We start from the raw sequence: 24,616 nt of genomic DNA on the forward strand, positions 1-24,616 counted from the left end.
ACCTGTGTGTGTGGTACTCCTCCTGGCAGCGACCTCGAGGTCGACGGTGTGTGTTACTTTCTCAGGTGTGTGTCTGTCAGCAAATTGCCATGTGCTACTTTGTGTGGTTTTTATCAGAGGATTACAGCGCTGACAGGTTTTGTCCTGGAGTGTCAGGAAGCCACCGCTCAGTGTCTCCCGCCCGCCCAGTCCTGAGGTCTCTGCTGGACTCTCAGGTGTCACTAGAGGTTAATCTCTCATAAAGGTCATCACTGGGGTCCAGGTGTATATGTTTGCACAATTCCTGCAGTTACTGCCACAATTTCAGTTTAAAAACTACACAAAGCACTTGGTTACCATGTAAATGCTCACTGGGGTTTCTTATTATCGGCTAGTGCACAATATGAAGCTGGTTGTGATTTGTTTAAATAGTCCAAAAATGTAACTGCAGTCCCTCTAATGGCCACCTGAGGCTGGCTCCAAACGTGAGTCCATCAACAGGACAATAACTAGATACAAACGAATGCATGAGGACAAAATGTGCTGATGCTTTCGTCAACGAATAAAAACGAGGTGACAATATTCTCGAAAGACGAAATCCAATCCAAAACTAATTAAGTTGTGTAGAAAGGCAGGACAAGTTTGGAAGTGGTCCAATCAGAAATAATCTCATTGTGCAGTAAGGTTAGGCAGCAGCAGATTTGATCTGCTCCCGGGAAACAGTACAACAGCCCCAGTGTTTCTCATGAAAATACGACAAAATGGACATTTAAGGAAAATAAGACGCATTGTAAACCATGTGGAGCAATTGATAAAAACACAACAAACTTTACACTCACATTTAGTCTGCTATAATCTTATCATATTTAGTCGATTTAAACTGAAAGAATTTAGATGCCTAAATTATAACTAAAACTAAGTCAAAACCCCCTGGCATCCATAGGTCACTAAGGAAAAATGTGTACTCGGTCACCTGCAGTTTGCACGAGTGACGTGAACTTGTCTGCAAACACCGCTGCAGCAATCATATTTCTAAAGGAAGAGCATTTACTTTGAAGGCGAATTATCTTTTTCCAAGGTTTGCTGCCACTCGGAGACTAGTTGGCAAGTGTTTGGAGGTAACGTTAAGGCAATCTACTAGCAACCAAAGCAATCATAAGGAAATAAGCCAGCAGCCACTCCCCAACCAGTCAGGGGAATAGACATTTTTCCCTAGTGACCAGAGGTTGCCAGGAAGTTGCCAACCGGTTTGACTCGCTTCTGCAGTCAGCCTGTAGTGGCCACTAGAAGAAGTTCAGTTGCTGGAAGTTGCCGCAACTAGTCTGAGGCTTTAGGAAGGGCTGAAGCAATGATGCTGAAACTGCACAAGATGGGAAGTGAAATTTGATGCTTTTTATTTTTTGCATCCAGCTGTGAACAAAAAAAAAACATGATTCTGTTCCAGTGTGTTAAGTTGTTACTCTTACAAATATTTCTTTAATGCAACTGTGCAGCGTGTGAGAGTGTGTGTGTAGGGTGTCAGAGGGACTTTTCCAGATCGCCCAGAATGTCTTGTCTGCAGATGAAGAGCTGTTGCTAGGCAACAGAGCCAGGGACAGGATGGGCAAAACAGAACGAGAGGAGGGAGCAGAAAACTGTGGGAGCTGCAGGAAAGAGTGGGAGAAGGAATTGGAGGGAGGAGGGGGGCTTGAGTGATGATGAAGACGACTTGTGTGAGGAGGTCAAAATGAAAAGCTTCATCTTGAATATTTAAGACTAAGGTGGCGATTGTGGGATTGCAGAGGAGCAGACAGGGGGACGGAGAAGTGTAGGAGGTGTTGGATGTATCCATGTATCCCTCTGTCACACACAGAGTTAGTAGCTGGAGTTATGTAACAGTCTGAAGTGTATTAATACATCTTGCTGCTCTTTGCTTGCTATTAGTGAGCTGCCACTCCAGCATTAATAACAGGCTTTCCAGTGCAGAAGATTCTCCCCTCGCCTTCAGCTCTGCTGGCTCCAGATCTCTCTCATAAATATTTCAGCCTTTCACCTGACAGTCAGAAGAATGTAGTGAGGAGCAAGTATCTGAGGGATGGACTTATATGGGGGTACTGCAGAAGATGAGGGTTTTACCCATTCACGCCTCAGATGGAGGTTCAATCATTTACTTCTTGTTTTTGATTTTCTGTTTTGTTTTCTTGTTTAAATCTCTGCTACATTTACAGGATTATTGTGGCCAGCTGATCACCACTACTCTATCATTACCAAAAAAGGAGAAGAAAACACATTTTTGCCAGTCACATCAGGCAGTGCTGTGATTAGCTTATACACAGAGGTCAGAACTGTTATTTGCATGATTATTTCTGCTCTTAAGTTGGGCATTTTAACATGAGTATCTATGTGGACTGACTTTTCACACATGGTCTTGCCTTGTGTTTTGCAGCCTAGTCTATAGCCTATGGTGCTGTCTGCTAATCTGAGTCACTAAAAAGGAGTGACAGTGCCCTATGAAGCATTTCAATTGGAAATGGCAAATAAAATCTCGCTATAGTACCCAGAATTGATCAGTTATGGTAAAAATGAACACAAATATTTGGTCAGGGCTGATACTCTCCATCCCTTAGAGTGAGGACCTCAAACATTTGGTAGGAACTCGGGGAGTAGAGCTGCTACTCCTCCATATCAGAGCTGGCACCGGGTTAAGACCCCGGGATGGACCCAGGACACACTGGAGAGATAACATGTGTCAGCTAGCCTGGAAACACCTCTGTATTCCCCTGGATCAGCAGAGGGAAGTGGGACCTGGCCCAAAGAAGTGGTAGATGACTGGATTGATGGTTCACTAGCCGATTTATAAAATATAAAATTATTAACAGTTGATTTTCCTTATACTTTATTTACCTTCAATGGCCTGGCAATAAATGAATGTGGGTTTACTGACGAGTCAGTGAAGTAAGACTGAAACAAAACATCACAAGCTGAAGCCAAAAACTGACGTGACTTTCTAAACAATATTGAAAATGTAAGCTAATAAGGCCACCCTATTATCAATATATGGCTCCCAAAAACAACAAAAAACATCTTTTTTATGCAGTCCGTGGTTGCATCCTTTTATCACCGTCTTGTGCTTTTGCAGAAAGTAGTTTTTGTTAATCTCATCCCAAAATATGTTAGGTGGGTTTCAGAGTCTGTGCTCACAGCAAGACATCACACCGATCACCAATGAGTCATTTTAAAGCAGCACGTCCCCCACAGAGTTGCAGGAAAACACACAAGTCAGCTTTTTAAAAAAAAAAAATCCCCACACACAAAGTGGCATCTCAGTTCATGTTTGTGTTTTTATTGGAAAAACAAAATGTAAAGACGAGCATGTACATCTTGGAATGCAGATCAACTGAACCAAACAGAACAGCTGGACTGGGCCGGGCCTCGCCGCACCCATACACACACACACACACGCACGCACGCACGCACACGCACAAACAGAAGATAGAAACACCGCAAAGGACCGACCCCCGTCCCCACTAAAGTGAAACAAACGCGCATGTATGCACACAGCATCTGAGGCAATGACATTTTATTCTTTAATCACTTCCTGTTAATCTGAAACCATTCATTTACCCAGTGTTGCCTCAAAAGCTGCGTGTGTACATCGATCATCTTTAACCAACCGCTGTGAAACCCTACGACACACTCGCCGCCCAACATGGCTCAAAATCGTCACCCCGCCTTGAACAAAAGGTAAACACACGAAGGAAAAGTGACATGCCCGAAACACAAGATCTAAAATGACTTCTTATTTATTCCATTTTTATGCTTTTCTTAAAAATATCTAACTTCACTTAGGTAAGCAAACTGTGAAAGTGCCGCTGCTTCCTTCGCTCAGCTAACCAACACCTCCCAAGCCGACCTGAGGACCATCGACTGCTTGCTCCGGCCGTGCTCTCGACACTAACCCACAAAAAGCCTCATGCATGAAGAACAGAAATGAAAGAAGACAGGAAGTCGAGGAAGAAAGGCGATCGGCCGTCCCGAAACATCGCAGTGACGTCAGGAAGCCAGCTGCGCGGCGACCGCTCGGCTGTTGAGTTGAGATCTGATTGGACAGCTTGGCGCTGAGATGGGAGAGGGTAGCGGGGCGGAGAGGTGGGGGTACAAGCCAGTACATGCAGATTCAGTTAGTTGTTTTTTTTTTTTTCTTTTTGTGAACTTGTTTAATATGGACAGATCTGAGATTTTGAACATTCAGTTTAAGTTGTTGATACAGAACAGTATGATTAAATGTAGATTTTTGCAATAAGAGGTAAGTGAAACTTTTGACGGATTCTTTGTCGTTAACACAAGCCCAGTTCACTTGGCGGTCATCATCTGGACAAATTCTGTAGAGAAAGAAGAGGCGGAGAAAGAAAAGCCATCAGGAATTATAACACAGCAAGCCTCAGGACCAATCAGAGCTCTGGAGCTTCTAATAACGATCATGACCAAGCTCACCTTCGTAGTTGACCTGTCCATCCCCGTCAATGTCTGCTTCCCTGATCATCTCGTCTACTTCCTCGTCTGTCAGCTTCTCTCCCAGGTTAGTCATCACATGACGCAGCTCTGCTGCACTAATGTACCCGTTTCCATCCTGACAAAGAGATGGGGAAAAGTGATCAGACCAACACGCGTGCCGCCATGTTTGTGTAACTCCACACATCTACTCTGGATTTGTGAGGCAGGGGGTCAAATCTAAGAAATCACATTTTACTCTTCACCACATCCTCCAATGAGGAGCACGCTGGATTAGTTAGGAGTCATTTACAGTGAGGAGCTGTGGCTTCATATCAGAAGTGTTGTTATGAAAAGGGTGTTTTATTTTGAAAACTGACTGGCCACTTCCTTGATTCCTATTTCTAACTTCCTGCTTTGAATATGACATGAGGTGAGTCAGTTTCCCCACACAGACTTAAGTTGGGCACACTGCCTGGACACATCTGATGAATCATTTTAAAATGTAAGAACAAACAAACAAACATGATAAATGTATTTTAGTTATATATGTATATATACTAAATGTACAGAAATCATCTTAAGGTGCTTTAAATTGTGTGGCTCAAACATGTTCAGAGAATAGCATTGTATGATAATCATACAGTCCTCATACTTTTTTGCCCCCCTTAAATTCATGCCAGCTTCATGTTTACACATAAACATTGTCCAGAAGTAGCAGCTGTACACATCTTAATCCAACACATCTACATCCGTCTGAGCAGCTTTATCACCTTACACGTGGCTGGCTCCTTTGTGATCACCTTCAGACTGGAAGGTTTGGTCCTTCCAAGCCACTAACATTCCCTCATCTTTCCCATTTCTTAAAGCTATTTTCACTCGCTTTCCGAGAGCATTTATGGGGGGAAAATTGTCAGCAGAGCTTTTGGGTTTAGTCGCCGCTTTTAACCAGCAGCATTTTTGCTTCTTAAGAGTTATTTAAATGCTTCAAATGCATCAGGAGGAGTGCTGAGAACACACCCAGGGCTCGTATGGAAATTGTTTTGTTTTTTTCCCCCACAAGCATTTACGAGTTCTTTTCTACTCTTCTTATCAACAAGAAATCTATAAAGACCTACACAATTTCTCTTGTTTCCAGTGACTGGAAATTGCTACGAAAAGCAGCACAGTATGCCATCTGCATGACTGCAGCATTCATACGTCAAAATATGTATGAAAAACACTTAAACCAGGCCCACCTTATCAAAGACTCTGAATGCCTCCCTGATCTCCTCCTCACTGTCAGTGTCCTTCATCTTCCTCGCCATCATTGTCAGGAACTCGGGGAAGTCGATGGTCCCGTTGCCTAGGAGTAGGAGGTAAATATGACTCATCATTGATAAAAGGGTATTTTAAAAAAGACAAGTTAGACAGATGAATCCTTCCCCCGTGTCGAGGGAGGACAGCAGCGTACCATCAGCATCCACCTCGTTAATCATGTCCTGGAGTTCTGCCTCGGTTGGGTTTTGACCCAGTGACCTCATGACAGTGCCCAGCTCCTTTGTGGTGATGGTCCCATCTCCGTCTTTATCGAACAGGGAGAAGGCCTCCTTGAACTCTGAACAGGCAAATGAAGAGAAGAAGAAAGGACATTTACACCGCAGCTGTAAACATGCGAATAAAAAAAAAAAAGTGTTTTTATGGCATCACCTTACCAGCAATCTGCTCTTCTGTTAGTTGGTCAGCCTGAAAAAAACAAAAAACCAAAAAAAAAAAAAAACACACACATCAAAGAATGAATTAATATGCTAGGTTATTACCAAGATTGGAAAAAAAGAAAGAAAGAAAGAAAGAAATGCAATAAAATTGTTTTGGTTCAACAAACTAAGCATTTTTTTTTTTTTCTTTTAATGAGACTTGATTATCTTTTAAATTGAGATTAATCAGATACCGCCTCATCAGGCGTCGCAAAGAGTGGTGAGAACTGCTTCTGTAAGCACTTTGTTGTGGTCGACTTGTGACATGCAAACTTTGCCTGGCAGAACTCTTCATCTTCAGTCATCATCTTCACAGTTTACCATAGCTTACTGCTTTTACTGTCATTTAGTGATCTAAAATTTTCTTATTTCAAAAAGCCCAGTTTAACACTGCAGGATTATAACATTACTAAAAAAGAAAGAAAGAAAGAAAGAAAGAAAGAGTGAGTCGTTTCATGACTCGCTCTGATGGCTAACAGCCCTACAGAGGCATTATTGTGTGAAGGGCTCGGGTTGAATTTCCTTGTGGAAATCCAAAGGAGGTGACGTTAATGTTCCTCCTGCTTTGCTGGTTCTCTTCAGCCAGCTCTCAGCGCATAGACAAACTCCACACAACATCAACAAAAACACTGACGAAGCTTCAAGGCTTTTGATAGTGACATTAGGAAGCAAATGCGGGCATGTGGATTAATCAGGGATCTCACTATTTGAATCCAACCTTTATATCACCAAAGTGGATATCTGTCAGGTCTGCCACCAGCTTCACTGCTTTTGGTTCTGGTTTTTTCACATCCCTGCCTCCACCTCCTATTCCCCCATCCAGCCTTAACCCTCCAGGTGCTCTGCGCTGCTTCAGATCCACACCTCTTCCTGCTCCACCACCACCACCTCCTCCGGTTTTCATGGTCAGCCCGTCGAGCGCTCCCCGCACCATCACCAAGCCTTCAGCCAGGCACTCAGCCCGCTTGCTGGTCTGGACGCCCTGCTTTTTTACTTCAGCCAGCTCAGCTTTGGTTCTCTGCAGGCAGTTCCTCAGGTCCTGCATCTCTCTGACGAGGCCATCCATACGGCTTGATGACGAGTCCATCAGCATCTGCAGGAAGGCCCTGTAGCTTCTCTCCTGCTGCTGGATCAGCTCTTTATAGTAGTGCTGCTGTTCGTCCAGGAGGTCATAAACGGTGGACAAGCTGACCAGCTCGTCATCTGCTGGGTAGACGGCGATTTTCTTGGGCAGCATGATGAATGAGTGATAGCAGGAAGGGCAGGAACTGGGAGGAATGGGTGGATGAAAAAAATGATTAGACATCTATCCGTCGCTTCTGATTGGCAGAAAGGATGGAAGGAGGAGACTTTGCCATGTTTCTGAATAGTTACATATTCAGGAACGTGGATTATAAGATGCTAAAAGATGTTTTTAGTTGTCCTGGATGGGCAGACGGATGCATCAGTCGTCTCGTCTTTCAGTCATTCCAGTGTAGATGGATGACAGAAGTTTTCCCCAGAGCAGAAAGAGTCAGCAGATTGGCACTGACCAGCAAGGTTGATGGAAAAGTTGCTCCACCTGTTGACGTTTTCATGTGTGTCAGTCTCTCAGCTGAGCTTTCTATCCAAGTGACCAGGCACCGTTCTTCCCTGGCTCCAACTGCTTCCAACAACTTTGGAGAACCCCTCTCTTAGCAGTCTTTCAGCCTCCCCGACACATGGACATTCAAAACCTCCTGCGGGAGCTCAACACATGAAGAGCAGTGGGACAAAGAAATCGAGGCCGGAGGAGGTCAGTGAAACTTGTCAGTAAAATTGACGTTAGGTGTGTGAGAGTAACGGTGTCCAGACCAGGGGGGAGGTCATGGGAGTTCAGTGTGTGTGTGCATGTATGTGCTAATCTGTCACCTGTCATCTCACTGCTACATTTGCAGCTCCCAGGGAGGATCGGTTGGCTAGTCATCTGACCTCCTGCAAAGCATCATGGTTCACACCAAGTGGACCCCTCAGGAAGTTCCCCTTTCTCCACTTACTAATTTTTCCCCAAAGCAGGCCAAACTTACACCTTCTCCTCAATGCAGATGGGATTTTTTTTTTCTTTTCAGTTTGTTTCTAGATTAAACTTACTACATAAACTGTCTAAGGTGCCAAGACTATCAACATCTATACAGCTTTTGGGAATTCAGTGGCACTTTTGAATCACAAGGGTCATAAGTAACGGTAAGAGTGCCTGTAATTGATTACTACATCTTCTACAATGAACATGTAGCTTTCAAAGGAAGAACAACAACAGTACATCCATACTGTTCTTTTGTTTAGTTTTCCATTCCATTAATATGATACAGGTATTGGGTTATTAAGCTATAATCCTCACTGGGAAGACAGCATCAAGCCTGACCTCATCATTGCTTTGCTCATGAAAGATATTATCATCTTTATATTTGTTTTTGATGAATTTTATTGTGTGTTCATGGGAAGAAATTGTATTTTAGATAAAAGCTATACGAATAAAAAAATATTTTCATTATTTTGAGGTCCTAATTATTTAGCACAATTGCAGACTGGTTAATTAATTAGAAATCTATTTTTTAATAAAGTAGATTTCCTTGAACTTTGTGTATATGCTCAAAGGCAAAGTAAGAGGTCGGGCACATTAACAGCATTACCTACATGATCCTGTTTTAATAATAAAAACAGCTGGAAGCCAAACCTGTAACTGAAACTAAAATGGTAAAATGATCAATTGTACAGCCTTAATTTTAAGCACTGATATCTTTATCAAAATATGCTTTGTACTCATGTGACCCAAGGGAAAGGCGGACACTAATGACGGCGCTGATCTGTGTTAGGCCAAGCGATGGTTAACAAGCTGCTAACACCTCTAATATCCAGGCCAAATTCCTCTCAAGGCGCCCGGCAGTAGAACCACGTCAAGTATGAGGGCTCTATTATTTCCTTCTACAGCACCCATGGGTATTATTCTGAAATGTAAAATTAAACTCCGTGCAGATGGCTTTGATTAAAGCTGAACATGACAACTTCTGTTCCCTGTACTTTGATAGTTAAAGCGGACTCGTGATGGACATGTCACGCAAGACAAGTCTGTCTGCTTTTAAACTAATCCTGCATATGTAAGGAAGTACAAGGAAGTACAGCTTCAGCCTACTTCCTGTGTCAACTTTCTCACCTGCGTAGCTATAGCAACCACAAACTAACCACAGGGTAATTTCCCCCGCAGGAAATGGCCTTGTAAAGCAGCTTTTAGAGGTCATTATTAGGTTCGGGGACTAGATAATTAAAGTACAAACTCTGGAGCTTGAATTACATCAACCAATCAGAAGCAAGACTGAAACAAACATTAACAATGTCAAATCTAAGATACAGCCAACAGTCTTCACTGGGGGTCATTCGACTAACTTGAACCATTCAGGACCTGAAATACAGGTCTGAAAGTCACTGCGATTTTCCCCCTCAAATTCTTTCTTAGAGGGTTGATCAGCGCCAGGTGGACAGCTTGAAATAACAGGTGTGCACCTTGAACCTGAAGGCTGTTGGTTTGTGTTCCTTTTCAGATGCAGGCATCTCTCAGATGACTCATTTTCTGGACATGATCTCACGATGACAAAAATAAATATTATGAAGAACAGCCAGAGTAAACTATATTATGGTATCTACAGGCTGAAGAATGGCAGTCAACATCTGCACGCTTGTTCTCTACATGTCTAATACAGTAAATACATACACAGATACAGAGCTTTACATCTCCTGTGTCAAAACACTTGTTTTAAACAAACAATACTAATTAATCCATTATGCAGCCCTAATAAAAGCAAGCTGAAAAATCAGATGCTCCGCTTCTGTAAGGAGTTGTTTTCTGCTTATTCCTACAGAAAAAAATAAAAACCCAACCTCAGAGCCCTGTAGCCAATCCAAAAAATTCAAAGAAGAGAAGCTCCAACAACAATTATCTAGCGCTAACTTTAAATGTGCTACTGCAGACCAGGGATATGAAACGTAAGGTTTAGAAACACTCAAAACCGGCCCACTCAAGTAGGGCATAAACCTCTCCCAGTCGATGTGCAATGAGTTTGACTTCCCTGCTGTAGTGCTAACCAGCACAAAAGCTGCTACAACAGGTAAAGTGGAACTTTAATTACCTGGGACTGCTGTTTGCACTACTCTTAAGAGTCTGTTTTTTGTTTTTTTGCCCCTCCCCTAATTATATCATGCATATTTATATTTTTAGGCAGCAGTTTATGGTTGCATGCATTTGACTTCCTCTTTTTGAAGCCTGGACACCCCCCCTACTCCATTTAGTTTCCACACGTGTAACAATGCGCTATTATAGAAGTATAGTGTAATTGTATTAGTAGACTACTATAGTTGATTGTGGGGTTTTCCAGCATGATAACTGTAACTGTAGATGTGCAGAAATCAATTAATACTCACAATCTCAAATCTGAAGCTCTCAAATAAAACATATCTGTAGCTGGCTAGTAATATGCTAGCTTTATTGTAGACTTTACACTGGGAAGTTCCACATAATTTACCCACTTGGACCGATATGTAAAAATTCATGTTCACAAGAGTAATATTTTCCACTATTGAAGGGCAAAAAAAAAAGAAAAAAAAATTATAAATCAAAACTTGGAAGATGGTGGTATAAATCATTTCACTCTTCACACCAGAAACCACAGCCGTAGTCATAAAAGAAAGAAATGTTTACAGTTTTATTTTAAATATGTTATTAATTATCATCAGACTACCCGGTTAGTTTAAGGTACTGTTTTAAGGTTAGGTTATGGCACTCTTAAAAACCACCTGGTGAAGTTATGACACCGAAGAGCACTCGGTTAGGTTTAGGTAATAAGGGGTACTTGGGTTAGGGTTTGCAGTGAAAACATAACCAGGCAAGTTACAACACTAAAAGCCACCCGTTGAGGTTTAGGTGCATTTATGTGCATTAACCAAATTCTTTTTTTTCAGTAAATGTTTTTTTTAAACAAGACATCAAATACACACTTAACAAAAAATATGAGCTACAAAAGGGTCAATTTTTATACTTAATAGAGTCCTGAATGTGTGAATGCAATTAACTCCCCCCACAAGCTATAAACGACAAACCTGGGTGGGATGCTACCACTAACCTGGAGACTGGCACAGTGCATTCCTGGACACACAACCCAGGAACAGTGGTGTATGAGCGTGTTTAAATAGTATAAATAGTGTAACATGGTGCTTGCAGTGTGCATCCACTGCAGACCAGACTTTTCATCTAGGAGCAACAATCTGTACTTAAAGATGTGACGTCAAAACAGGTCAAACACGTTTTATTCTACGCAAAGAGTATGCATGTGTGTACACCATAACCTCTGGCCTAATTAGAACTATCAGCGGCTTTTACAATGGTTACACGTTGGACTTTGACAGCTCTTATCTACAACTGTTAAGTTAACGCCTATGAAAATATGCACCCTTACATAAATCGTTTGAACATGGAGGGCAGATGTGCACCTTTATTTTACAGCTCCATGTCTCAGAATAATCAGCAGAGAGAGGCAACTCTCCTCCTGAGGAAATGAGCCATCCTTACTTCTCCGGCAAAAAAAAAACCAACAAAAAAAACACCGGAAAATCGGGCTATCGGCGGGGGGACCACTGTTAGCTGTAATGCTAACCAGCCAACAGCTCTACCACAACTACCAACTGTGGCCACCTGTAACGAGTACTACCTCTCAGTTCTCAGTTTGTGGGGGTGCTTATGGCACCAAAATCGGCTGTAATTTCACAGAGTGGGCTCTTAAAAAAAAGGGGGGGGGGGGGGGGGAAAAGCCGCGGTGATAATAAACTGCTCCGCCCGCAGGGTCTCTGTCTACTACCGCAACAGTGTTAACGTTCATCCATGAGCGTTCTACTACGGAGATATTTCAACCCCGCATCTGGCTTCCAGTCAACTTCGCACAGCTTAAATCCAGACACATCACAAGGCACGGCTGGTTAAAATACTCACCATGTCTGTGCGGAGTTCCAACAGCAGGTCTGCTAACGCTACGGGGGAACAGAGGGAAATGGACGGTCGCCACAGAGCAGGAGGGCTGGCTGCTGCTTGGAGGCGGGCACGCAGGACAAAGCACCGCCGCACAGCTTTCACGGTATTCCTCCGCAAAGACGTGTGAGTGTGGCTCCCCGCGCTCGTTGCACGCGTTCATGCGCACAATGTTGTCATGTTTAGTTTAACTCCAGACAAGTTATGAGTAGGAATAACCACACTTAGAAATCAGGAAGGAAACCAAAGTGGAACTGTATTAAATTGAATGGTAAGGTCTATATTTATTATTACAATGCTTGGGTAGGTTTGGTGGTGTTGGAGTGCACCACCAAAGGGTGTGATACAAGACATGCACGCTGGTTTAGTCTGACCCCAAACCATGACACAGCCTCCACCATGTTTTATAGATGGCTGTAGATACTCACTGTTGTACCTCTCTATTCTGTACATATTGACAAACACTCCATAAGACCAGTTGTGTAATCTGGCATGCCTCTGTCTTTTTCCTGTTTCTCTTCATTAAGAATAACTTCTTGACAGCCAATCTTCCACAGAGACCATTTCTGATGAGGCTTTAATGAACAGGAGATGGATCTACTGAAGCTCCAGATGCATCTCTCAGGTCCTGTGTTAGGTGTTTGCTGGAATTTTGTTCCCCTGTTTCTTAAATACATGACTCTTGGATATGGTTCGTCTGCTGTAGATATTTTTTTAAGCTCGCCACTTCTTCTCTTGTCTTTCACTTGTCCCATTCTCTCATTGTCTTTTTTAAGGAACCACAATGCTGAGATGCCTGAAGATACAAATGATCTGTAGACATCCTGTGAGTGAGGTGCTTTTTCATCCTTGAATGATTCACTGCTCAGTATTGAGTGGCTTGATAAACAAATAAAAGATGTTTTTCTGAAAATGGTCAGGTACAAACAGCCAATGTCCAAAGAAAACAAGAAAGATCTTCAGAAGCTCTGGAGAAGTATAACTTGACTGTCAATGTAAATATACCTTTGCAGAACATTTGCTTCTTAGAGTTTCAAAACTTAAATGTAGGAATAACATAAAAGTTAGTTTTTTAAATGACTATAAGGACTTTTTTTTGTATTTAAAACATGAATGTGAATGACAAATATGCTGTAGGCTTTACATTTTTTAAATGGGACACCTGGTCACCCTAGTTGCAGGAAATGTTGAGCTTTAAGTATCCGTCACCTGGACATGGTATGTTATTTCACCATTTTTGACAATGTGGTGGAGGCGAGGGATTGTAGCACTGAGCTTACATCATGGTGGATGACCCACTCTACCTGTTAAACCACAACCACTCCTATGTGCTGCTCTCACGCCACATTTCTTATCGTGTGACAAAAGATCACGCTCCAGGAAATAGGGGGAATGCTACAGCCTGAAAAGAAATGGTAAACATAGATAGATGTAGCTTCCGGCTCTGCAAAGTGACGTTCTCACGAAGTGCCCCAAAACCTTTTGTTCTTTCTACTGGCCACCAGAGGGCGATACCTGTGATTGAGTTAATATCCCATTTCGGGTCATCACTAATAAAACGTTTGGTCAATTTTTGTAAAGTTTGGTTACTCTAAGGATCTGACAGGAGGATTATGCAGTATATCCTCATGGACATTAGCAAAGCCAGTGCCAAAATGCCTTAAACGTTTTTTGTAACTGGAAAGTTAGAAACATCTTCATGGCCACAGTTGCTTATTTCAGGTCACAATGAAAAAAACATTTCTTTTGGAACTATAAAGATTACCAGGAGGATTATCAGGACATGAACTTGCAGTGTTTACAGTCATATCCACCACTTGGACGTCACAGCTGATTTCAACACACTAACATGTAAAGATTACCAAGTATAGATGAGAAATAAAAATACTTACCGCACGATACAGAAAATCAAATCTTAATTTGGGATCTAATTAATTAAATTTAATTAATTACACATGGTGAGGTTAATGTTAACCTGTGAAACCAGCAGGACTGGCCTCATGTGTCAGTCAAGCTTCACTTTCCTCCTATTAGTTATTGCTGTAATAATAAAAACATTTAGATTAGCACGTTACCTGCCCACTTCCAGTCATCTGTCATCGCCACCAAATACAGGCTAAGACTGACTTTTTTTTTAAAATTACAATTAAAAAAATTAAAAAGTAACATTGCTCACAAGCCAACTGGTAATAGGGTTTGGGTGTTGTTTAGGGTCATTAATTATTTTCATTATTTACTTTAGGGTTAGATGGAATAATGGTGCTTACTTAGTTTTCTAACAGTTGGTTACATGAATATGTGGATCTTATATCATGGGGCTTTAAGCATTAGTCTGCCCACTGCACAAAACCTTGCAGTTTCACTCTGTGCAATTTGACTATTTAAGAGCATCGACAGTCCCATTAGGTGGAGGCATCAGTTGGTGAGTCAGCCCAGACAATTCAAATGTCATCTGTCTGCAAGAATAATGAGAGGTGCTTTCTGAATATGGTTTGCTGTTTTCAAAATGTAAAAAAGCCTTAAAACATTAGTTTTTTCCTTTTATGCTGAAGCCACTGGAAGATTTCTACATACGGTTTTGGATTGTTCTGTATTTATTGGTCACATTAACACATATTAACTGTGTTAATGTGATTAGGAATAGTACTGCAGGTTATATATATAGAAAACAATATACTTACATTTTCATCACATAATTTAGGAGTTGCCAGCCTACATGTTTGGCTTTGAGAAACTCTATTAAATCTTATCTAGTCTAAGTATCCTGGATAAAGTATCATTTTAAATAGAGTGCTGTTACTTCTCAGCACCTGTCGACTCTCCAATTAAATAAAAACCTGTTTATGGCGTACCCTGCAATCTCAAGGTGTTCTGGTTTATCTTTGACAAATATTTACATTTAAGGCAAAATTAATGTCATTTGAAACCATATTGCCGTCATTATATGTTTCATGACAATTAAAAATATTTAAAACATATCCAGAAATATAATTATTATGACCTCAATAACGCGACACTAACACTGTAGCGCGGCCGCGCAGAAACTGGCGGACTACTTTGTGTAACGGTCTTTTATACAGGCGGAAGGATACGCTCTAAACAGCGCGGCTGACTGCACTGGGTACAGTTGCAGGTTTGATTTTGAGAGCCGGATTGTAATTGGACAGCGCGGACCCGCAATGTTCTGCATGCTGTAAGGAGCCTGCTGATTGGCAGGAGGGGATCTGCAATGCGTCAAACCACAACGCGTCTCCACCGCAGCTGTAGACAGACCGGAAGGCGGGTAAGATCTTCCAGGTAGTTTACAGGTGTGTGGGAAGCAGAAATTAAGAGGTGTTATCCTCTTTTTATTTAAAATCTAAACTTTTAAATGTATTTGTAACAAAGTTTGTTGCACAACTGTTGAGTAATAGAATAAAATTGATATCCACTTGAAAGTTAAAACTGTGTGCATGAATATTTTTTTTTTTGTTTTCTGACTCTGTTTGAAAAAACAATTGCCCCTCTTTTTAAATCATGAATTAACAGTGATTAACAAAATTTAACATAAGTTAAATTTTTACAAACCACACTCAAGAGAAGTAGACTAAAGATCTCAAAAATATGTGTTGGTGTTATTTTCCCATATATTTATCATCATGCCACATTTTAAAGAAACCAAGTAACATACATCTATCAGTCTGGAAATAGTTATAAAGTTTATAAAGTCTAAATTTTTTGGACTTCAGCAAACGCCGGAACAAGTCTTCATAAGTTAGATAGTATCCAATATCAGGTGCTAAGACTCTGAACAGGTGCGTTTAAAACAACCCCAACAACAGCAGCAGTAAAGGTAGAAATGGGAAATATGCCATTAGAAATCAGAAGAGATCAGCTAACGGAAGGAAGCGGCTGAACTTAATATGGACAACATCAGCATGAATCAGTCTCTACCATTACCTATAATACCAGCATGGATACTTCCTGATGCTGTAGTAGATTTCAAACTACTGGACAAAAAGAACAAGGATAGGGGTTTTATATTAAACTCACATACTGTGCAGGCATATAAGTTATGTCAAAATCTACACAGATGCATCAAGGAATACAGCCAACCAAAGTGGACTATTTATTATTCCTGAGTTTAATGTCAAAGTATGGAAAAGGATCAGTGACGGAGTATCAGTGTATGGTTTCAATACTGTTAGCTGTCCAGTGGATTGAAGATGCAAGTCCACTAAGATCTGTTATATGCTCAGACTCGAATTCAAGACAGTCATTCAGGAAATAGAGAAGAAGAAACGATAGAGCATGTTTTAATGCACTGTCAGAAATATGATGCTAAAAGAAGACAACTGACTGAAAGCCTTGGTGATATGAAAGTGAAACTGGACTTAGTTGATTTATTTTGTAAGAAGTCGAGAAGTGAAGGTTATCAGGCCATATTTGTTTTTTGTTTTTTTGTTTTTTTTTAAGGCAGACTAATTTGTTTGGGGGGACTTGAATTATCGATTTTTTAAATGTTTTTTATTTTTTTTATTTTACTTTTTCTTTTTCGGTCCACGCTCCACACCGGTTGGTGGCAGCTGCAGCATTTTGCTGTTTGCCACCCCCCCAATAAATAATATAAAGAAAAAGAAGACTAGCAAACTTCGGTGAGAGGGTTTTGAGGGGTAATTCAGTGGTCTGAGCCTACTTAAGTGGTTCAGGACCTGAACAACTTAATTGATGGAATCACGAATTCTGCTCTCTGCCAAAAAGGAGAATGTCTGGCCATCAGTTTGTTCCCTTATGCCAGGCGTGTCCAAAGTCCGGCCCGCGGGCCAGTTTTAATTGGCCCGCAAGTAATTTTATAAATAGAATAGAAAATGGCCCGCACTTCAACTTTTGCTTGAGTTTATTGCACTTCTTAGTTTTAACACCAGGGGGAGCTGCTGTTGATCAAGGCAGTTGCTCCACCAAAAAGGACAATCACAGAAGAAATTTACCCCAAGTTACTAAACATGGCAGAACCAAAGAAGCCAAAGGTAGAAAGTGAGTGCAGAAAATTTCAGACACGGTGGGAGAGTGAATATTTCTTCAAAGAATTTAAGGGGAAGTGTGTCTGTTTGATCTGCACTGAAACTGTGGCAGTTATGAAAGAGTATAATGTACGACGTCATTATGAGACCAAACATCAGGCCTATGCATCCTACACTGGTGCTGAGCGAGAGCAGAAATTAAAGCAAAGGGTAGCTATCCTGCGGGGTCAGCAACAGTATTTTTTTCGTGCTCAAATTGTCCAGGAAAAGGCTCCAATAGCAGCTATGAGGTCGCCCAACTCATCGCAGGACATGGCAAGCCTTTTTCAGATGGAGACCTCATAAAACACGGCCTCGTTAAAGTCACCGAAATAATGTGCCCGAAAAAAGTGCAGGACTTCAACAACGTCAGCATGTCCAGAAATACAGTTGTGCCACGCACTGCAGACTCGCCAGCCAACATTAAACTGCAACTGTCTGATAAAGCTGTGCTTTTGATTTTTACTCCATCGCATGCGATGAGAGCACTGATGCCACAGACACCGCACAGCTGCTAATTTTTTTGCGGGGAGTGGACGAGAGCACGAGCACTTTAGGTGAGTAAAAAATATATTCCACAGTACCCGTGTGTTAATGTGCAGGTGCACATGCTTCAAATATCAATAATGCGCATCAATTCTGTCACTACCCTGCTTTTGCGCACCACTTTCTTATATGCGTTTTTCATGTTAACACACAGAGTACACACCGCTGTGCACAGCGCACGCACACGCAAAGTCAGCTGATCTCCTCTGATGCAGATCTGCTCCTTGGTCAAGTGACATTTGTCTGGACTTTTGCCACGAGTGGCGTACGATCAGCACCGCGGCTGGATGGCCCGATTTACATACCCAGCGCAGCTGATACTCACCAGAATAATTTATTAAAATTATATGGACTCCTGTTATTAAGTCCAGTGCAGTCTGTTAATGTTGATAATCGTTTCAAACGAACGTTAATAGATGTTTTGCTAAGCCTAATAACGTAAATAACAAACTTGAAATGTACCCGTCCCATTTTCCCCTTTATTGTTTTTTCTCTGTGCTGTAAATCTTCTGTCTAAGAAGAAATCTGAGGCTGCTGTTCTGAGAATGAGCTACCAAAGCTTTTTCTGAATAAATCAATAAAGATCCATTTATGGAAAGCTGTGATGAAGGCATTTTTGTCTTTAATTATATTCAACAATATAACACATTTGACCACTTTTAAGTGATTTTTAATACAGTAAAGTTAAGGTTATATACCTAATTTCTAGTAAGTGGCCCAGCCCCTCCTATATTTTTTATGTATGTGGCCCTCAGCGAAAAAAGTTTGGACACCCCTGCCTTATGCTCATAACTTGGGTTACTATGCAAGAGTAGTAATGAGTAGATGACGTCTGAGTGTGTGAAACCTTACTGTGTCGACACTGTGTTAGTGTGCTGCTCAATAGCGACATCTGCTGGATATTAAAAAGAATCCTAGGCAGCTCGGGAAAAAAATTGTGGAGAAAGACTGAAACAGCTAACGATAAAAGTATGTCAAATGTAGATTTTATAGAGATCTTTGTTGCAAAGAAATGTAAGTAAAAAATCTGAAATAAAAGTGAGTTTTGTTTCGAAAAATACCTGCTTGTGACAGTGGGAGTGGTTGTGTACTTGTGAGTGAGGGGTAAAGGCACAGTTTACACAATCGTTATTAAAAATGTGACGTTTTTGTAATATGTTGGGACCAAGGTGAAAGTGGTTATGCACACTTTACATCTCTTTCACATACCTTTCTGAAAGGGAAGGTCAAGGAGGTGAAGCAGCAATCTGACCCCTCATCTTCTAAAGTGATGCGGCTGACAGTATTTAATGATCATGTTCAGCACAGCCTGATCCACCGCTTGCTTTCTAGAAATTTAGACCCCAAAATAGAAATATACGTCTCCCAATCTACAGACTTTAAACACTATTTCTGCACAAGCCCTGTATCACACTCCTCTATACTCAGTTCTATGTATCTACCTTCCAAAGAGACGCCAGATCTGCTTGACTACCTGAGGATTGAAGATCGTATTAATAAAAACACCAGGCATGTATCCAGGCATGTTGCCAAGGGATCGTAAAAGATGCCCTGGGCCACATTCAGACAATGCCTGCAGATGCTGGGGTTAATGGCATCTTTACTGGCAATCATGCCACTAGGCGGACTGCATATGAGGGAACATCAGAGATGGGTTACATCACTGAACCTATGCCAAAGGCACCACATCAGAGTGACAACAGACTGCGCCGCAGCACTTACACCACTGGAGAAATCCCACAACCAGGAAGGTGGAGACCATGCCTGTCTCATGGGCTGGAGAACCACACATGAGGGTAGAGTAGCGAGTGGGAATCGGTGACTCAAATCAAAGGGGTGCTCACATAAACTAACTAAAATTGCTAGCAGTGATTACTGCTGTATGATACATTCAGTGCTTCAGCAAAATGACTTTTCAAAAATAAACTCAGACTTTTCAAAAATAAAATCAGAGTGAGTTACTTTATTATGTTATTATGAAAATGTTTTTTGGCAGATGTGAGATGAGTCTTTGTTTTCTTTTTGGTCAGCAGTAGTTTTCACTTTGGAACTCTCCCATAGATACCTGTAGTACTATAGATGTTGATTTTGTTTATTTTCAGAGTGATTTATTTTGATCTCTATCTTAAATGTATCATTTCATTTTGTTTCCATCCCTCACCTACTGTTAGTGTTCAAAAACTGCTTCTTTAAATGCAAAACCATAACTCTCATCAAAATACTTTTTGAACCAGGAGAATCCAAAGACGTACTCTTTGCAGCAGTCTATTTTTTGTGTTCCTGATGGAAAATCTCAAACTCTGTCCCACAAAACCCACAAAAAAACCCCAAAAAAGCAAAACAACCCCAATCAAACAACAACACAGTAAGCAGTCTAAACCAAGTAAGAGAAAAACAAAAACAGTAAAGTAAATAGTTGTGTCTACCTCCCGTTTACACAGTTGACCTGACAGGCCCAACCTACCATTGAAGTGGGCCTGCCCCTCTCTCCTCCCTCAGATCATCAGGTAAGTATTCCATTAGAGGGCGCCATATATCCATGAAGATAACATCATTACCTTTTAATTTTGCACTCAGTCTTTCCATTGGTAAGACTCCGAAGATTTCTTTATACCGCTAAGTTATTGTTGGTGGTTTTTCATTGATCCAATTGAAAAGAATACATTTTCTTGCCAAGAACTATAATTTACATAGTAATTTATATTTGTTTTTGTCTGGAAATTTGTTCAGAGTTGGCAGCCCCAATAAATACCGAGCTGTATCTTTTTGTATTCTGCATTTAAATATACCCTTTAATTCTTTTGTTACACAGAGCCAAAATTTTGATATTTTTGAACAGGTCCAAAGACAATGCAACTAGGTCCCCACCGCAGATTTACATTTAGTACACTGTGATGACCTGATCGATTTTATTCAGAAGAGTTGGCGTTCTATACTGTCTGTGTAAAATTTTATATTGTATTTCTTTAAATCTGTTATTAAGAAATAAAGAATGCACAGATTCTATGGACTCACTCCAGGCAGAATCATCACAATGACACTGGAGGTCTCCTTCCCAACTCCTAATAAGTTTTTCAATATTATCTTTTATCTGCACTGTTAGCCTTTGCAGTAGTTTCCATAGCTTAGTACTGCAAAATCAACAGTAAAAAACTCTAAAGGATGTTTGCAGTTTAGTACTGTAATTTGCAAGTAATTGTGGGAAAATTCCATGAGATTACATTATTTTTACGGTAACTCACTGTACTCATGGAAACAGCTGTAAAATACAGCAAATGTAACAATTGGTGATGTTACTGAGATTATACTATTACACCATCTGGATTTCTGTTGTTTTCCACTGTAGATCTAAGAGTAACTAGAAAGTGCATTTTCTGAAGAAACTGCAGTGTGAATGCTTGAATCTGAATGTATGCACTGAAATGAATTAATTGCTGAATTTTAAGTTAAAAATAAAAATGTTGAATGAGCCTGAAAATACAGAGTTTTTAACCTGAAAACAAAAGTGCAGAACTTTTGAAAGTTGATGTTCACACAGAAGAAGTTGGAAAATAGCTGAAAAGTTTTTAAATTAAAATTTGGAAAACCTAAGAAATGAGAACAGAAAATTTAGAGTCAGAAAACATCTGAATGAATATTAAAAGTTCATATTCTCTGAATCACTGAATGACTAAAGTGTGATCCCTCCACTTGGATCCACACACTTTTAAAGGTTTACATCTCTGAGCTTTGAAAGACACGGTGTTGGAAAGAGAACAACGATGGCAACATTTTGAGGGTAAAATGATGGCTATAGACCAAACACTGTGGACACAGCAGCAGTTGAAAGAGAAGTGTTTAAGATGAATCTTGGCACAGTGAGAGACAGAGCTCGTTAGGCAGGCAGGTGTGAGCCTGGTTGCTATAGTGACTGCACCCAATGGCTCCATACACACGCACACAGACATGCACCTCACTTTTGCTGCTTAAAATGAACAGAAAAGTCAGGTCGAAACAAATCGCTCCCAAATGAAAAGTACAGGTCCTATTGACGAAATTCTTTCACCGTGAGCGGCAGCAATGTCCAGTCTACCTAATTCTCAGTTTTCATGCCTGTGGAGTTTATTATATGGACGTGGTGACAGTGTAAAAACACCATGCTCTTCTGATTTTCAAACGAACCTTCTGAGCCATTTTAACATTGGAGTCTATGGAGGAGTTGGAGGGAGGAGGCTGTGCTTTGGTGACATTTATGAAAGAACCATAACACCTAGTACAATAGTAAACACATTGGATGAAAGAGGACAGCGATGGCTACGTTTTGAGGGTAAAATCATACCTGTAGACCAAACACCGTGGACACAGCAGCAGTTTTAAAAAAGATTTTAAGATTAATTTTTTTGCTCCTCTCACTCTAGCAGTTGAGCTGTCTCACTCTAGCCCCAACATTCCGTCCCATACACACCCATTATAAACTCTGAAACGGGTGAAAAAACATCATGAAACTTAAACTGGAACTGAAGAAAAAGTATAATAGATATTGAAAAGATAAATACAAGTTGAATAGTTGAATGTCTTGTCTTCGTTTTAAAGTTTGAATGGTGGATCTACGTCAACGTATGTGGAAGTACATACAGTTTAAAAATGAGTAAGTTGAATGAGAATTTGAAGGGTCTCCCCATTGAAATACATGGGAAATTTTTGTTGAAAAAAGTTGAATAAAATTAAAAATATAAATGTTAAAAATGAGAAAAATAGAAGCACACCATTCCAAAAGAAGAGGAATCTAACGGTGTTTGAATGGTTTTTCTAAGTTGAACGGTTTTGAAGGAGTTAGCGTCCAAAAAACGTACGGAATGTGAAATAATAACTAGAAAAATTTGCATTTCCTGCGAAAATGCTGTGTGGATGCCGGAACGCTGAAGCTGTCTGCTGCAAAAATTGTATGGCAGTAAAGAAACTGAAAAATTATGTTGAAAACAAGTGAAAAAACAGAAACTTTTGCTGAAAAGAGGTGAAAAGGCAAAGATTCTGCTTCAAAGGGGTACAGAAGTTCAAATTTCTACTGAAAAGAGGAGAGGTGAAAAGGTTTCCTCTGAAATGAGCAGAAGATACTGAGATTTGTATTGATAAGAGGTGAAAGGCTGAAAATTCTGCTTAAAATAGGTGAATCACCAGAATTTCTACTGAAAAGAGGTAAAGAAGTAGAACGTTGCACTGAAAACAGGTGAATCAGCAGAATGTCTGCTAAAAAGAGATTTCTGTTGAAAACACCTGAAAAAGCTGGGATTTGTGCTGAAAAGGGGTGAAAACACTCACAATTCTGCTGAAACAGGGGTGAAGAAGAGGTGTTGGGCTGTTGAGAAGAGTTAAATAAGTTGAACTGATATGTTTGGGTACAAATACAATGATTTGGCAATAATACTGCGTTTTAGCACAACTCCTGAGATTTGATTGAAATACTATGATTTAGAAGAAATATTATGACTTTGTACAAATACAATATTTTGGCACAAATACTATGATTTGGTTCGAATGCTATGATTTGAAACAAATAATATGATCTGGCAGAAATACTATTATTTAGTAGAAATACTATGATTTACCAGAAGTACTATGTTTCTGCAAAATACTATGATTTTGCAGAAATACTATGCCTTAGTAGTAATACTATAACATCACAGATATATGATGATTTTGCAGACATTCTGGTTTTACACAAATACTATAATGTGGCAGTATACTATGTTTCAGCACAAATACTATGATTTGGCACATATACTATATTCAGCAGATATACTATAACAAAACAGAAAGTCTACGACTTAGTAGTAATACTATAACATAATAGACAGACTCTGCAAAATCATAGTATATGTTGTTGCACAACTAGCACAATATGGCAGAAATACTATGATTTGGCACAAGTACTATGATTTAGTACAAATACTCGTATTGGCAGAAATACTATGTTTCAGTACAAATATTACAATTTGGCAATAATACTGGGTTTTAGCACAACTACTGAGATTTGGGTGAAATACTATGATTTAGAAGAAATACTATGACTTCAGTACAAATACAATGTTTTGGTTCAAATAATATGATTTGCAAAAATACTATGATTTGACACAAGTACCATGATTTAGTACAAATACTACGATTTCGCTCAAATACTATGAAATTGCAGTAATACTATGATTTTGAAGGAATACTATGATTTGGTAGAAATACTATGCCTTAGTAGTAATACTATAACATAGCAGATACACTGTGATTTTGCAGACATAGTATGTTTTTGCACAAATACTACGATTTTGCTCAAATACTATGAAACTGCAGTAATACTATGATTTTGAAGGAATACTATGATTTGGTAGAAATACTATGCCTTAGTAGTAATACTACAACATAACAGATATACTGTGATTTTGCAGACATTCTATGTTTTTGCACAAATACTACAATTTGGCAGAAATACTATGTTTTAGCACAAATACTATGGTTTGCTATAAATACTATGGTTTGGCACATATACTGTATTCAGCAGATATAATTTAACAAAATAGAGAGTCTACGACTTAGTAGTAATACTATAACATAATAGATATACTATGATTTTGCAGACAGTCTATGTTTTTGCACAACTAGCACAATGTGGCAGAAATACTATGAATTGGCACAAGTACTATGATTTAGTAGAAATACTCTTATTGGCACAAATACTATGTTTCAGTACAAATACTATGATTTGGCAATAATACTGCGTTTCAGCACAACTACTGAGATTTGAGTGAAATACTATGATTTAGAAGAAATACTATTACTTCATTACAAAT

At 40.0% G+C, this 24,616-nt stretch overlaps 1 protein-coding gene across 1 annotated transcript; it reads right to left on the minus strand.

Moving 5' to 3' along the window:
* Positions 1-3,274: 3,274 nt before the first annotated feature.
* calm1a (calmodulin 1a) lies at positions 3,275-12,367 on the minus strand. The gene is made up of 6 exons (XM_031746168.2): positions 12,178-12,367; positions 6,144-6,174; positions 5,903-6,046; positions 5,688-5,794; positions 4,453-4,588; positions 3,275-4,340 (listed from the first exon to the last, which is right to left on the minus strand). The coding sequence occupies exons 1-6, from the start codon at positions 12,178-12,180 to the stop codon at positions 4,312-4,314; spliced, it is 450 nt and encodes a 149-aa protein (XP_031602028.1). The 5' UTR covers positions 12,181-12,367; the 3' UTR covers positions 3,275-4,311.
* Positions 12,368-24,616: the final 12,249 nt, after the last annotated feature.

Source organism: Oreochromis aureus, linkage group 19, assembly GCF_013358895.1.
Source record: "Oreochromis aureus strain Israel breed Guangdong linkage group 19, ZZ_aureus, whole genome shotgun sequence".
Lineage (NCBI taxonomy): Eukaryota > Metazoa > Chordata > Actinopteri > Cichliformes > Cichlidae > Oreochromis > Oreochromis aureus.

What these genes read in the sequence shown, in the direction of transcription:
- calm1a (XM_031746168.2), bottom strand. An exon ending in CATTCAGAGTCTTTGATAAG is followed by an intron (nt 4,589 to 5,687) that starts GTGGGCCTGGTT and finishes TCTCTTTGTCAG; the next exon opens with GATGGAAACGGGTACATTAG. An exon ending in TGGACAGGTCAACTACGAAG is followed by an intron (nt 4,341 to 4,452) that starts GTGAGCTTGGTC and finishes CTTTCTCTACAG; the next exon opens with AATTTGTCCAGATGATGACC.